Raw genomic sequence first — 15,601 nt, forward strand, 5'->3', positions numbered from 1 at the left:
ACTGTCTGTTCAAATAGGCTTTCTGTCTTCTTCAAGCGCATGATACAGACGGACTTGTTTGTCGTGATGTCATACGTAAAGTACTTTCTTGCTGTATTGGTGCGATCGCGTCCCATCTGAATGCCTGTTGAGCTTGCTCACCAGCAAGCACTACCGCACGAGTACGACGCAAATTGAGGAACACCTTCACTCACAAACGCGCTCGACGGCTCCATTTTCTTTTCTTTGTGTCCTGTCCACAAAACAGGCGTCACTTCGCACGCGCATGCCTCGCGGATACGTACATGTATTCAACTTCGCTGCTCTCAAACAAGGGACACGTTGCGTGAGATTACCGATAGAGAAGCCGTTTCGCAGCACCCTTGGGTCGCACATTGGTAGGGAGTCACAACCGGTCACATGTACGTCTAAGTCTATGTGCGCGAACGATAAAACGTTACAAAGGGAGCCTAAGGGTCATAGTCTACCGTCATACATTGCACCGTTACCGTAACCCTCGAAAGTATCCATGACATGACTTCAGAACACATTAGATAGCTTCATTCGCCTACTGGTAGTCTAAACCGGCGAAGTTTTTGCTTGGACCGAAAACCGTTAAATAAATTTTTCCGTTTCCCTCCTGAGCGAAAAAAACGTATACGGTTTCGATTTCGTTCCGGTTCGCACCAAAATAGCGTTTTTTTTTTTGTTTTTTTTTCGGTTCCGGTTTTCGATTCGCTCCGACACCCTGTACACGACAACAGAGAATTCAGCCATGTTACCGAGGGAAGCTATGTTACTGAAACTGATGGTGAGTTCCACTGGGAGAGCAATTTTGTCCCGCGGTGGGTGGGGTTTCAGTGGGCGCCCCTCTTTTGGCGCACTCAAATCGGGAGTGTGAGACACCCGGAGCGGCCACTGAACAGCGAAAAGCAACTTTGGAGCGCTACACTGCTCGCTCGCTGACGCCGCTTCCTGTTGTCTGCTCACACAGTGCACAGACGGAGGACACGTTGGCTTAGTTTGAACCTACAACCAACGTTGGAGGAGACGACGGCGGTTGTGAAGACTTTTCCTTGTAACCGCGAACGAAATAGGAAAGATGGGAATTTGTAACAGACACCATATAGGAGCTATTTACTGTGAAGATGACTGCATCACGTGAAGACGTCTGAATTAAAGCGCTACATTTCCAGCGAGGAACCGCCGATATCCGTGTGGAAGTTGTCCACTAAATAAAAATCACGATAACCGTTATAAAAATATTACAGTTTACTGAAATCGGAGCATCGGGTAACATAGTAAGACCGTACTTTGCTTCCGAGCGCACACTTCGAATGTCGCCACTCCGCCGGCGCTCAACAGGAAGTATGCCACGGAAAGTCTTAAAGGTGCTGTAAAGCAGTAGACAAGCATGATATGCCGGTGATGTGACTAAAGACTTTGTTGCTTCTAAATACCATATGCGGAACCATACGGCCGACAACGCGCTATAAATATTTTTAATTTACCATGAAAGATGCGGCGTAGTGGAGCGGTGCGACGCCTGGTGTCAAACAACCCCCTGTACAGCGGGCAACACTGAAAATTGGTATTACAGACTATTACATCGGAACTTCGTTATTTTAGTAACCATATTATTAGTTTTCCTGTTTACCTATGCATTCTGACACCCCTGTTAACAGTTTAACCTGTTAACCGCTGTTTTTGCGAAGTTACCCAGCGCTGGCCGCTGTTCGTTGGAGGCTCTCCCTACTTCTCTGCTGCGCCTGCGCGCTCCTTCTGTTCACGGCCTCTTTCGAACGAACAAACTCTCTCTGTGAACCTCTGTGAACAAACAAGTCCCGACGCTGTCTGGCTTCTTGAACGTCTGACATTTTTTTCAACGGCTCAGCATTTCATCTCAGTTCGCTTATCCGTTTATCCTCAGAGTGGATCGTTGTGTGGGTTGCAGGGGCGGATTTTATGGTGGATTGTCGTGGATTGTTATGTCGGGCCCAGTGTTATACGCATGCAATGTGGTTGCCGCCGTATGTGTCAGGAGTACGGATTCATTTCGAATACCTAGTACAGTGTTGCCCGTAATCTTTAATTGTAATTTTCTACTTAATTGCACCGTCGATTGGAATGAAACTTGCGCAGATTTTTGTCCTGGTGGCTTGGACAATCGAATAGCCACACTAAATGACATTTGATCGGTGCTGCTTTACAGTACCTTTAAGCGCCCGGGAGCTTGCCGTCCGCTCCCATGCAAAACAACATGATATAGAGCTGTATGTTGTGGTGCTTCCTTCAAGATGGGAGCGAAGAGGTCAGACCGTTAATCAGGCTAGCCACTTATGGTAATTGAATACGCACAAGTTAGTCGCGCGTGCCTTCGCTCCACTGGGAAATCCACATGAAAGGTTCTCTGGCCCTGTCTATTCTTACCTGGAGTATGCTTTCTGCATGGCAAGGTAGGCTTAGTAAACAAAGGCCGAACACTGACTATTGCGGAACTGTTACCAAGCTTCCCACACCGTGGCGTTCCATCAATTCTTCATGTATTATCCCGTCGTAATCGCCTCTTATATCTTATCTAGACCGGCGAGAATTGTCTAGACAGATCACCCTACACGCTGTGGTTAGCAGGAGAACGCGATTAGCGCCTAAGCCCATTGAGCGGGAGATGGCGGCATACAGCTGGCTGTGTCTGGCCAAGCCAAGACCACGTGACGGCACTATGAAAATTATGGAGGCTTATCACGAACGTTTTGCTCGACCGTGTGCTGCCGGTCGCGCACGGACGGGGAAAACATTGCTTTGATTACACACTTCGAGGTCCGTTCCAAAACTTTTGTCAAACAGCTTCTTGGCGGTCTAACTTGAAATGCCGCCACGTTAAGCCTCGTTCCAATTCTCTGCTACTACCGAGGCGCTCACCTTGCGTGCGCAGATTAACCATGTATCGTAGTTGACAGCAGTCATGGAGATTCCCACCACTGTTGACGCCGTCGAGATTTCCACGTCTGGCGAGTCTGCACCGCTTAGCTACAGGTCACACATATGGATGTATTGGTGTGGGAGCCAGTTACTGCACCACGTGAGATAGCAAAGGAGGTTCTGTTTTGAGACGTCTACCCAGTTTTCCAGTCAAACTGCTTCACTTAGAGCCAAGTGATTGTAACATAGCTGAATTTATCGCGTGCTGTATCCCATACCGCTTCGTGCAGCACAGGGGTGTCGATTTTTGAACTTTTGGCGAGTGTAACGTGTTCTGGAGAGGTCCTGATCACACGTCATTGCAAACGTCAACAGACACGTGACAGTGAAAGTTTTGACGCCCATTATCGGAGACCATACCGTTTATAAACAATGCAAATGCATTTGTAACGACTTTTAGTCCTCAGTTATTCATCCAATAAAATTGCAGTGGAATAAGTAGGTTTGCAAATGTGACCTCGTATCGCTGGTCACTCCCAATGATGCGATAATGACGCTGGTACAAAGACACCCATTCGACGCAATGCGATCAGACTTCGGATGAATACCACGTCCAGTAAGGACCATCGTATCATTCGCCGCAGCGAAATACGGTCACCTGACCACAAAAACAGGATATATACTAAGTCACACGACCTCAGAACGATGACGTGCGGTCAGGACAAGATGGTGATTTCGCCACGAGCTATACTGCTTGAGGGTAATCACAAAGCGCTGGGTGTGGGACATACCTGTGACGTCCGGTTACCTTCCAACATGGCTTGGCAAGCCCCTTTTGACCAGCCGACCGAAAAACTGGTGGCATCCCGGTGAAGTGTCGCTCACTTCCGGTGGGACACTTATCTCTCCGAATGCAACCGGCAACGACACGGGATAACATTTTGTTCTTTTGCGAGGGTTAATGCAAAAGCTAGAAAAGAAGAAGAAGAAGTAAAAGAAAAAGGTCAGGAAAGCATGGAGGTAAGAAACTAAGGAGATGCCCTAAGCGCCTCTCCCAATGCAAGCGAGCGTGCTGTGACCCGCGCATGGCATTGTGGTTAGTTGCCCACACACGTGACCCATAAACGTCACGGCAAGACGTCATAAAACATGGCGTCCTCCATGTCCGCGGCGTATCTTACCTGAATACAGAGACGAGCTGCGGCCGAATAACTTGTTTCCGCTTTCATAACATATTTGGAGTTCGAAGTTATCACACCCGTTGAAACACAAGATAGATCATCTCAGTGTGGAAGCAATGGATCACTAAATCGCTAGAAGATATACGTACGTCATCGTGACATTGCCTGGCTTCTCTTCTGTTTTGCTATTTTGCTGCGATTTATCACGCGGCAAATGTTGAAACAACCCATAACCTTCAAAGTATTGTGCGAATGGACTCCTTGAAGGTAAGGCGTTTGCTGAAGATTAAGTTTGCTAAACTTCAAAGCCTCCGCGCAGACCGCCATAACGCCGAAACATGTGGGGATCACGTGACCGGGCAACTAGATGGGCGTGGTATTGCCAGGAGCGACCGCTAGAGGGGTCCCACGGCCTTCCGATCTTTTAGCCCTCTCCTTAGTTTCTTACCTCCATGCAGGAAAGCAACGAGAGAACTAGAGCCATTGCTCTCACTCAGCACACGTTTTGGCATACCTGTGCGATCTACTTACTCGTGAACCGCATTTTGCTAAAAAGTTTGCTTACCATCCGATGTCACGCTTGTTTACAGCATTACCTGATCGTCATTTCGGGAAGTCTAAGCTATCCATTTGCACTGTTTCCCGCCCTCTGCATTCGTGAGGAAGATCCAGCACGCGGTTACCTTATTTCTACGATATTCTTTATATCTGGCTTGGGAACTTTCATCCAGACATCACTCGGAATCAGGTAAGATAATTCGTTCTGAAGATGATTCAAAGATGATTCGTAAGAAACAACAGCAATGGATCAGCTGTACTAAAGCGGGTAACATGCTTTGAAACAACAATTACTATCACAAACTGCTCTCCCTTGCCTTTCGAAATAAAGAAGAAACAGATACGCACACTATACAACACAGGATGGCCGAAGGGGGCAAAAATCAATGCTGTTTGCAGACAAAGCATGTTACCCGCACCGCCTCTTTTCTGTATACCACCTGATTGCAATAAAGTTCACGGTCAGCGCTGATAAGTTACCCTGGCAGTCTCCCTTATGCATTAGAACTTTCAATAACTCTGTACACGCAACTTCCCGCAACTGTGTGAAGCACGGCACAGAATGTAACCGTCATCACCCTTGACTTGAAGAGAAAGCCGGGTGTGCGCCTTTTTGTCACCTCTAGCATAACTCCAACGCGTTCCCAAAAGACGTACCCCAAGCAGCACAATGTACTGAAAGTCGAGTGCAATAGGGGTGGACGGTATGTGTCTTATCGATGTTCCTTAGTTTCACGAGTCTGTTCAAGGCCTTCCACCTACCCGTCCACCCCTATTGCACCCGACTTTCAGTACATTTTGCTGCTTGGGACGTCTCCCACTTTCAGCAAACTGGAAGAGAGAGAGAGAGAGAGAGGTCATTATCACTCGGGATGACGGTTGCCTAGGAGCGTGCTATGTGGTGAAGTTCTGTTCTGTTTTATGAACGCACGACGTAAATGATGTTGCTGACGGGGTCCCGCAAGAAGGCTACAGCGGAGGTTGTAGATTCTTGAGCGGCATCGGTGCGCTTTGCGCACGCTTAGGATACCACGAACTTTTTTATCACGTCCCCCCCCCCCCCTTCAGTTGCTGAACGTAAGTTCTTGTTTGCCTCCTCCGCTCTGTCGTCCGTGTCGTTTTTCGCACTTCCACTCTTCTACATGTCGTACCAGCACGCCCAAGCATCAACGTTACTCAAGTATCCGAACGGTCGTTCTAATGGGTGCTGTTACAAAGACTAATTCGCATCAAACGTGATATTCTTTTTTACATTTCATGCACTACCGTGCACTACCCTTCAAAACGATCATTTCTTCATGATGTAAGCTTGGAAAGGAGGTCCGGTGCTCAGTGTGAGTGGCGATAGCTATATGGGTGCCCGAAGTCTTGAAGTCGAAACCATGGTCATTTATTGTCGTATGCGATAGACGGCGCCCCCTGATCGCTGAGACTGAGCTATATGCAGCTTTATGGCTTCTGTGTTTTACCATTCCGCCGTGTCCTGCAACGATAGCGCGCACAGGGATCGATGGCACAATGAGATTAAACTGTATCAAGTACATAAAGCCAAGGAAAAGGGGCACAAAGCCACGTTAGCAGAGTTGGGGGCAGACGATCAATAAGAAAACGTATCCTCTTGCGTAGAACGACTTGTTAATGTTCGGGCCATTCGTTTCCATGCAGCGGTGGCGGCCACAAAAGAGTGGATGCGGACCACAATGAGAAAATAAGCGAGGTATAAATTACGGAGCAGACGATGCGGAAGTCTGCATTTTGAATAGCTAAATTGGGGATGGCTTTGCGCCGTTTAAGTTGTGCGGATATCGATTGCGAATGGCACAAGCAATGAAGAGCATAGGTGACCTTGAAACTCCAGACTCGATTCTTTTGTTTCGTCGGCCTAAAGTTGGCATCTCCTCCAAGATTGGAAGTCGCAGGAGTTCGACGATCAAAGGCTGTGAGTCGATCAGGACACAATAGCGTGAACTCAGGAGTATGGAGTCCCTTGAGCTAACGGTGTGCTGCATTCTCACAACTTCGTTGGCTCAGGGGACGCCACACTTCTTAGTTCATTTAAAATTGAAACGTATATAGCAGCGATGTGTGTTGGTTAATCGGTCGCATAGTGTCAAACAAACGATAACGGCTATAGTTGCTACATTTGACGGCCGTGCCATTTGCTACAAGAAGCCCACCGGCCCACGACCGTGCCTCATTAGAAGTGCTTCTCCTCCAATGCGTGAGACAGGACGTTCGTTGCCTGTAGTAAATAAGGCTAATTTGAAGTCTCCAAATAGTACATAGTAATGGATTGATATGACTGAGCGACTATAGGTGAACATGAGCGGGCCGTTGAAATAGGAAGCGTTTGGATGACGAAGAAAAAGACGGTTCTATCTCTGTTCTGAATACATATGACAAGCTTAGGACGAAGAAGAAGAAGAAGCTTAGGACACTACAGTCGCTTCTGAAGAAGGGCTATACTGCAATGGAGATTACGCCGCAAGTAGGACTTGCTTGTTATCTATCACATCACCTTCCGATATCTGGGGTAGGCACACCAATTCTTCACCGTTGATTCCCGTAAAATTCAAAGCCCCGCTATAAATGCGCTCGTAAGTCGTTAAGCTGTGTTACATGCATTCAAAGGCAAACTGATAATGCGTTTTTCATAGGAAACAGAAAGGATTTTGTTCCAGCGTATTCAGCCTCATTCTTCATTATTTGTGCGTGATTTTTGTCAACCAGGTTACCAATAGTCCAAGGATGCAGCGTCACATTCCTGGTCCCCATTCTAGCAACGATGTCACTACCGGAGTGGCGATGTCCATCGGCTGAAGACCTGGTCGCTGCGAGGAGCCCAACTGTAAACGTCACGGGGCCACCGACAGACGACGAGTGGACCGAAGTGTGGCAGGCACGACTGAGGGAGGTACGTATTTGATGGAATAGTTGAGGAAATGCAGAAACAGACATTAACAGTGTAGAGTAATATCGTAGCTGGCAAGGTCCCTAGAATCCCGGTACCGAACGCCTGTGGGCAACCACTCACTCTTCACCACATAACACCCTGAAGACCAACCATTGCACCGAATGAAACCGTTATCACTCCTGATTCCTAGAAAGCGATGGGCGTACACATTTTTGTGAAAATTAACATAATCGTATGCATTATTCTTGCGAAAATTTACATAATCGTATGCATAATTTTTGCGACAATTAACATAATTGTACGCATAATTTTCCCGAAAATTAGCATAATCGTATGCATCAGTGTCATGAAAACGGGAAGGCCTCCCGTCTTCAACAAATCAGAGGAGAGAACGATGTCAGATGGGGTGGGAGACAATGGTTGGGCAGGAGCATGCTGTGCGGTGATGTTCTGTTTTGTTCCATGTTCTCTGTGAAGTCGGCCCAGGACGCACGATCCCCCCTGCTATAGTCGTGACGTTGCCTGCTTGAGCGTGGCCGACTACGGCAAGCAGTTCCATCACCATCAACACCACCATCTGTTTTAAGAGTGCTGCTGGGCGTGTGATGAATGTCAAGAAGTTGGGACACTTCCTTCCCACGCCTACACTCTAACAGAACTTCACCACGTAGCACGATGAAGGCCAACGATTGCGCACAATGGCACCGTTATCACTCGCGATTTGTGGAAAGCGCTGGGCGTACGCCTGTTTTGAAACAGCATAAATGTTGCAAAAAGGTGCACGCCTCCCGTTTTCAACCAATCAGGGGCAGAACGATGTGTGCTATGTGGTGAAGTTCTGTTTTTAGAGTGTATACGGGAACAGTATGACAGAAAAATAGAAGGGCGCCCGAGTGATTGCACGTCCCCAAACGACTGTCTCCGCGTCCTATTTAAAAGTAATTACGCTAGAAAAAGTGAATTTCACCACATAGCACGCTCTCAACCAGTGACATCCACTGACCTCGTTCTTTCCCCTGGTTTGCTGACAACGGGGGGCGTACGCCATTTTTGTAGCATTATGCAGTTTGTGCAGTACAGTTGTGTGACAATTAACATACCTACATCAGCGTCACAAAAAAGGCGTACGCCTCCAATGTTTAACCAATCACCAACCAATCAATGTTTAACCAATAGGGTCTCCAATCAGGGGCAGAATCGTATCATTCGGGATGCTGGTTGGCTAAGAGCGTGCTATGCGATGAAGTTCTGTTTTAAGACTGTAGGGTTGTGTGTTCCTCACACTGCGCTTCGAAACCGAAATTCCGACAAATATACGGTGTTATGCGGGAAGAAGTGCGGGATTGCCTAGGACTGGAAGAGCGTCAGGTAAAATATTGTTTTTCTTTGCACAATTTTCGATTTGGAGGACAGTGGCACAACGTGGTAACAGAAGAGCACGTGGCGTTCTGTATTACAGTTCACACTGCTCAGAATCTATTACCTCAACGAGGTTCTACAAATGCCAGCATTATGCGCGTATAACACATTCATTCAATAAATAGGCACAAACTCGGGACAAAAGTGTACTCCACGTCTTTGCCAGGAGGTTGTCTTAGCCCCCACGGCCATACTCCAGGTGTTGTAAATGTATCTTGCCGAGCTTCTGAAGATCAGGTTGAGAAAAAATTTCGTCATTAACGTGACGTCCCCCTTTTGACCGTGCTATGAACGCGCCCTCTCTGTCATGACGTCCTTTCTATTTTATTTGACATTGTCTCAGTCAAAACGTGCTATTATCTTCACTTCTATGTATAATAGATAGATTGACATCCTGTATTGGAGAGGTCCAAGAAGATGCATCAAACCAGGAGCTACCGATATTTGTGTCGTGTCTCTGTTCGAAATATCGATGGCTCCAGACCTCATGGTTTTGCTTCGATGTACTTTCACCGGATCGCGGGAGTTTTCGATGTCTCATGCCGGTTTCACACGACCGCGTTTGTCGTCCGTTTGCTTGAAAAACAGAACCCAAAGGCAATCGATTTCCGCAGGTTCCAATGGGTCCCTTTTGGCTCCCTCCCTCCGAGAAAGACGTTCGTGGGAAACCGGCCTTAGGGAGAGTATCGAAATCACGAAAAAAGGAACGAAAGGCAGTCTATAGCTGGTGTGTGTATGGAGAGGGCATCTCCCTCAGTTTGGTGAAAAAATTTAGGAAACAACCACAGTTATACACGGTTATACGGTTAAACAGGTATACAAGGTGCGCATTTGTCTGCGTTATATTATTGCAACTTATGCAGTGAAAGCTCCTGGCATTTACTAGCGCTGAAAACCAAAAAGCGCTTGCATACGGATGAAATATTCACTGCACTCTTTCGCTTTTTAGCTCAGCCCTGCGCTCTAACTTTACGTCACTTGCGGAAATGGACTAAATGAATGTGAGTCTTCTTCTATTCAAAATCTAAACAGTTACAACCTCAAACTGGAAAAGAAATGCGTTCAATTTAGGTATTGCACGCGCACTACGTTTTCCGCGCAGTAGCACGCAGCACACCGCGAGCGCGAATGAATATCCGGCACTACAGTTCCGCGATGGGTCATCTTCGTCATCTACGAATGGTCTGCGCTTTGGTTTGAGTTTGGTTTGAGTCACGCGGGATCGCGCACCAGCACGCGTGGCACAGTGGTTAGCGTGCTGGCCATGTCACGTCGTGATATATTTGGGTATTGTGACCTGCGTTCTTTCATGGGGTATCATTATTTGTGAAATGTTTGGCGGTTTACGGCCGCTTTAGGGAGGGTATCGAAATCACGAAGAAAGGAATAACCAAAGGCAATCTAGCTTGTTTGTGTGTGGAGAGAGCATCTCCCTGAGTTTGGTGAAAAAATTTAGGAAACAACCACAGTTAAGGAACTCAGAATTCCTTCATCTCTGAATTCCACAACTCTGGCTGTCGCCTAAATTTTTATGCATACACTCTCACGCCGTGCACTCTCCATCAAAATCACTTTCCGCAGCGTGGCGCCACCTCTGCCATTACCTCTTTGGATGACAGACGTTTTAAGACAAGGAGAGGCGCCCGTAATTTGAGGTAAACCTGATCAGTCGACATGATTACCTCCGTACAACTTCGCTCACATTCAAGGGAGATAAATAGCGAGTTTTAGTATATCGGAAGGTACTCACGATAACGTTTCCGAAAATATGATAAGCCAATCGCATGATTTCTTCGAATGGGCTGACGTCACGTCTCTGGTCTTTGATTTGACAGCTTCCTTTATGGTATCGTTTTCGTAGAATGCTTCCGATGCACTAATACCCCTGTCAGACGGCATGCTCGAAGGACTTCGGGGAATTTTCATTTGCAAAAAATGACCTCTGATAGCCGTGTCAGACGGCAGCTCAAAGGACCTTTCTAAAAAATGACCATCAACGCGAAAGGAGGCCCCCAACGGCATTTGAGGAGCAGAAAGGAGCAATCTCGACAACAGTGTTATGCCATTGTACCCTCGCTACCTTCGCAGCTGAATGTAGGAAAACCTATAAAATGCGGATAATAGAGTGAAGCTGTGTAAACGTATTTAAATCCTATTTAGAGAAGTGCATATGGCTTCTGCATCTTGATTTGTGGTGCACAGACCAACTTCAAATTTCCACATCAGACAGGGAAAACGAAACCGAAAAAGGGAGCCGGTGAGGGCAGTCAGTTGAGGAGCACTCCTTTCCCGCCTGTCTTGCAGGCGCCCCCGAACAAAGGTCATTTGAGAGGCCGAAGGCCATTTCTCGCAATTGACGTTTGAAATGCTGTCTGACTAGGGTATAAGACTTCCTAATGTAACGGCGATTTCGAAGGCGTACTTCTACAAACGAATTGTAAAACATGCCAAAACAGCTCAGCTTTAGCATCACTCTGACGAAAGTCTTCGATTGTCCCTTGTTCATTCCGCACGCCTGGACACTTTTGTTTTTGCTCTTTTCCTGCACAGATCTCAGGGGCCATCATAGTGTCTGCGCTATTTGAAGTGGTGCTTGGTTTCACGGGTATTGTGGGCTTCTTCCTCCGCTGGATGACCCCTCTGGGAATAACACCTTTCATTGCATTGGTTGGGCTGTCACTCTTCGAGGAAGCGGCAAGACTAGGTTCCGGCAACTGGGGAGCATGTTCCATGTGAGAGCAGTGTCACTTCCCGATAAAAGAACAACAATGCAGATGCGGTATTTCCCAGGTATTGTTATCGGAAACAGAAACGGAAACGAGAAACGGTTTCTACCCGAATTCCATCGGAAACAAAAATGAGGACAGAAACAGAAATATCTTCGTTACCACTACCAGAAACCGAAACAGAAGCGAAAATATTTTTGTTGGCACAACCAGAAACCGGAACAGAAAAAAGAAAAAAAGTTTGTATTACGAAAAACCGGAACGTAAACGGAATTCAAGGAACAGTAACCATAACGAAAACCAGGGCCCGCTTGCACGAAACTCATTCATTTCGTGCAAAAAGAGTTTCGTGCAAGCGGGCCCTGTTTTCGGGCCCCAGTTATTCCTGAACAAGCAACCCCACCAATTTCTTTATTCTACATTCGGTATCCACAGCGTATTATAGCAAATTAGAACTAAACGCGGAGTGTGAATGTTGGCGACCGTTAAAATCTGGGCAGGTTGGTAATCCATTTGGTGTGCCTTGTACTTGTTCTGTCGTTTGGATATTTTGGGCCTTCGAAACTCACAATCACAATAATGTGATAAGGCGTGAGTTCGGGCCCTGCTACGAACTCACGTGAAGGTCGACATGGCGTATCGGTGAGCTCGATCAGACCGCACATTAGTGCACTCACCGGATAACATCACTTGTAAACAGAGCAGGTGTGATGTTATCTGGTGAGTGCGCGAACATCCGGTATCATGGAGCTCACCGATACGCCATGTCGACCTTCACCTGAGTTCGTAGCAGGGCCCGAACTCACGCCTTATCACATTATTGTGATTGTGAGTTTCGAAGGCCCGAAACGCCGAGCTATGCTCCTTTGTCCTTTTTTACCCAGCACTGTGGTTTATGGCTTTCAAATTGGCGACCGTGATGCTGGTGCAGACGTCTCGGAAGCAAACGAGCAGTCGACAGCCGGCCGTGAAGGCGCGCTCCGGACTAAACAGAACAATCCAATCCGTGTATATCAAGCCGTATATTCGTGACCGTTAGTCGGGCGCGCCTGTTTTGTCGTGCTAGATCCAACGTCTAACGCTGAAGGAAGGCCATCATCTTCCTTCGCCCATTCTTACTTTAAATACTGCACGGGAAGTAATGCCGTGAATACCGCGATGCCTACATTAGAACATCCATTGTTTCTTTGTTTTTTAAAACGGAAACGGAACCCGAAACAAGAAATAGCGGAGAAATGAAAACAGAAACGAAATACGTACTTTAGGAACGGAAACGGAAACCGATACCAAAATTTGATCGGAAAGGAAAACCCAAACGGAAACCATAAGCGGACATCTTCGAGTAACAGAAACTGAAACGTTATTATTTTCGGTAAGAATCCCTGGCTTCTACATAGTAGTGTTTACTGAGCGGCACCGAATCTCCTCGCAGGATATTATATAGTTTGCGCAGATTATGTACATAGAATGCCGGTTCCACGGAGAAGCTTTTCGGAAAACCTTTCGGAAATAGTAACGACGTTCTAATGGCGAATTCGGGTGATCTTTCATGGCAACAGGGCCTAGCGCTCGGAAATTGCTAGGTCGGCGCCCGAGCTGGATCACATGACCGTTGCCACCCAAATATGAGTGCCAGGAATCTAGCGGTTTTAGTCACTTGGATCACTCTAGGGGCACCGCGGTCTCCCGTCTTCGGGATTGCTCGGGATCTGGCAAAAAAAGTCGCCACAAAATGACACCCCGAACTCGCCATCGTCGTGATTCTGTTCCGGAACACTAAAACTATTAGTTCTGTTATGCTTGGACTAAACGTGTGCATGACCATGCTTGTCAAATATTTCTATGAGAAACCATTCAAGTGCCATGCTTTAAAACAACCTTTTAATTGGTCTTTTTTTTTTTCAGGAGTATCATTTTGATGGTATTGTTCTCACAATATTTTACAAACATCAACGTCCCTGTTCCATATTGGGAACGGAAGAAAGGTTTCACAGTGAAGTATATCGGAATCTTCAAATTATTTCCGGTAAGTACCTGAACACCCACCATTCTGATGGACACTAAACGCAAGGAGAATAACAATGATGTTTAGGGGGATAAATATAATCGACGGCCTTCTAAGAAGAAGATCAATTTGTTAATCCTAAATCTGCACGAATTCTTCGTTTTTAACAAACTCGCATGTCTTCAGTAGGAGTTCATATGATGCACTATAGTCGGTGAGATTTCTTGAGGAAGCCTGACTGACCCTGCCTAACACCGCACAGATCCTGTTAGCCATCCTGATATCCTGGGGTGCCTGTCACCTGATGACAAGCACAGAGTACCTGCCTTTAGGAGATCCTGGTAGAACAGACATACGAGCGAGCATAATCGAGAAAAGCCCATGGATACGAGTTCCATATCCAGGTAATTCTGTGACTCATGCAACATGCTGCGTCATGTTATGATGGAAAATCTAGTTTCCTGTACGTGCGAAACGTGCACCATAAACGTCTTATCATTCTTGTGTTCATACTAGTACAGCCCACAGTAGAGGTACAAAACTTGCGTTTAGCGGAAGGCACAACTCGTGCTCTGCCATTTTGTATTGGATGGCTCTTTTCGTGACGTTAACTATTGCGAGGGAAACATACTCGTAAATGTCCGCGATTGGTTCTTGCTATAGTGACGTCGCGAAAAGAACGCTAGATGAGGGACAAGAATGAGCCTCGATATTGATCATGCTTTCATTTCTCTGCTGCCTGGGCCGTTTCTACGAATGTAATATAATCGCATAGTCGAATTCTGGGGGAGGTGGGAGTGAAAAAAGGCAACAAGAGCTTGAAATTCTAAACGATCTTTCCAGCGCACCTGTAACGTTACTGTGAATGATTGAGGAATCTTATTTGACGAAGGCAGCATCCACTGGTTACAGAGACGAAGGGGCACGGGAGACACAAAGGAACGACACAGGAGACTCGAACTCTTTTGAGTCTTCTGTGTCGTTACGTTTGTGTCTCCCGTGTCCCTTTGTCCCCCAAACTTAAGGCTGCTGCCATCGTCAGTTTTACACCAGCTCGCCTGCTTCCTCGTATTTTGTTCATCTATGAATCTTATTTGTTGGTTTTGTTTGTACCATCGCACAGTTCTGATCATGCGTCTAATGGATCATTTCCGAGTACGCGTATACGCATGCGCAGCCACCTTCTGGCGGCCGCTATCTTATATTTGGAGAAAACATCGTCTTCCTGAGGCTTCATGCTTACGTGCACGTTTTTGTAGGCTGACACTAGTCCACGCTGCGTATTCGTAATGCATGAGAAGCTCTATCACTGTTTGTGCATGTCTTCTCTTGATACTTTGCCACATGGCGTGCCAGTCCCTATGACCGTAGCAAAGATAACTGAAAAAAGGATAAGAAGAAGAAAAAGGATATCACGACATTCAACATTTCGCCACTGGGAGCGACAAGCATTGGAAATGGTTCATTGGATCCTGAGAAGGATAAAGCGAAACGATACTGTTTGATGAAAGTAACAGAGAAGCCAAATATACACTGTGTAGGGTAAGGTGGGGCAAGATGAGACACAGGGCAAGACGCGACCTGTTTGCCCGACACTGTCTCTCTCAGAGACACGTTGATCCATGTGCTTGAAACTTTACTCATAGGTGCCCGCGCATGTCCGCTTTATTGCACGTAAGCATTGTCCGGATTGGTGTATGCGTTGAAGAGCAGAAAAAAAAATCGCTTACTTCTGCCTAGAATGTAAAGACCCGCTAAAAGGGCGCGATTTTCTGTAGTCTTTTTCTCTTTTCATCTGTGCAGCAGCGTTTCGAAAGCTTATTCTATTATTGTAAGTCCACATTCTATTTCTTTATTCATTCATCTAGATATATGGAAAATATGGGCACTCTTGGTT

At 46.6% G+C, this 15,601-nt stretch overlaps 1 protein-coding gene across 1 annotated transcript in view; it reads left to right on the top strand.

Moving 5' to 3' along the window:
• LOC135378258 (solute carrier family 23 member 1-like) overlaps window positions 1-15,601 on the top strand; it is a 55,171-nt gene that overhangs the window by 21,394 nt on the left and 18,176 nt on the right. Inside the window, exons 4-8 of the mRNA XM_064611237.1 lie at window positions 4,673-4,830; window positions 7,371-7,554; window positions 11,524-11,705; window positions 13,605-13,725; window positions 13,967-14,108. Of these exons, the coding sequence (XP_064467307.1) occupies window positions 4,673-4,830; window positions 7,371-7,554; window positions 11,524-11,705; window positions 13,605-13,725; window positions 13,967-14,108 (787 nt within the window). The remainder of the gene's footprint in view (window positions 1-4,672; window positions 4,831-7,370; window positions 7,555-11,523; window positions 11,706-13,604; window positions 13,726-13,966; window positions 14,109-15,601) is intronic.

Source organism: Ornithodoros turicata, chromosome 1, assembly GCF_037126465.1.
Source record: "Ornithodoros turicata isolate Travis chromosome 1, ASM3712646v1, whole genome shotgun sequence".
Lineage (NCBI taxonomy): Eukaryota > Metazoa > Arthropoda > Arachnida > Ixodida > Argasidae > Ornithodoros > Ornithodoros turicata.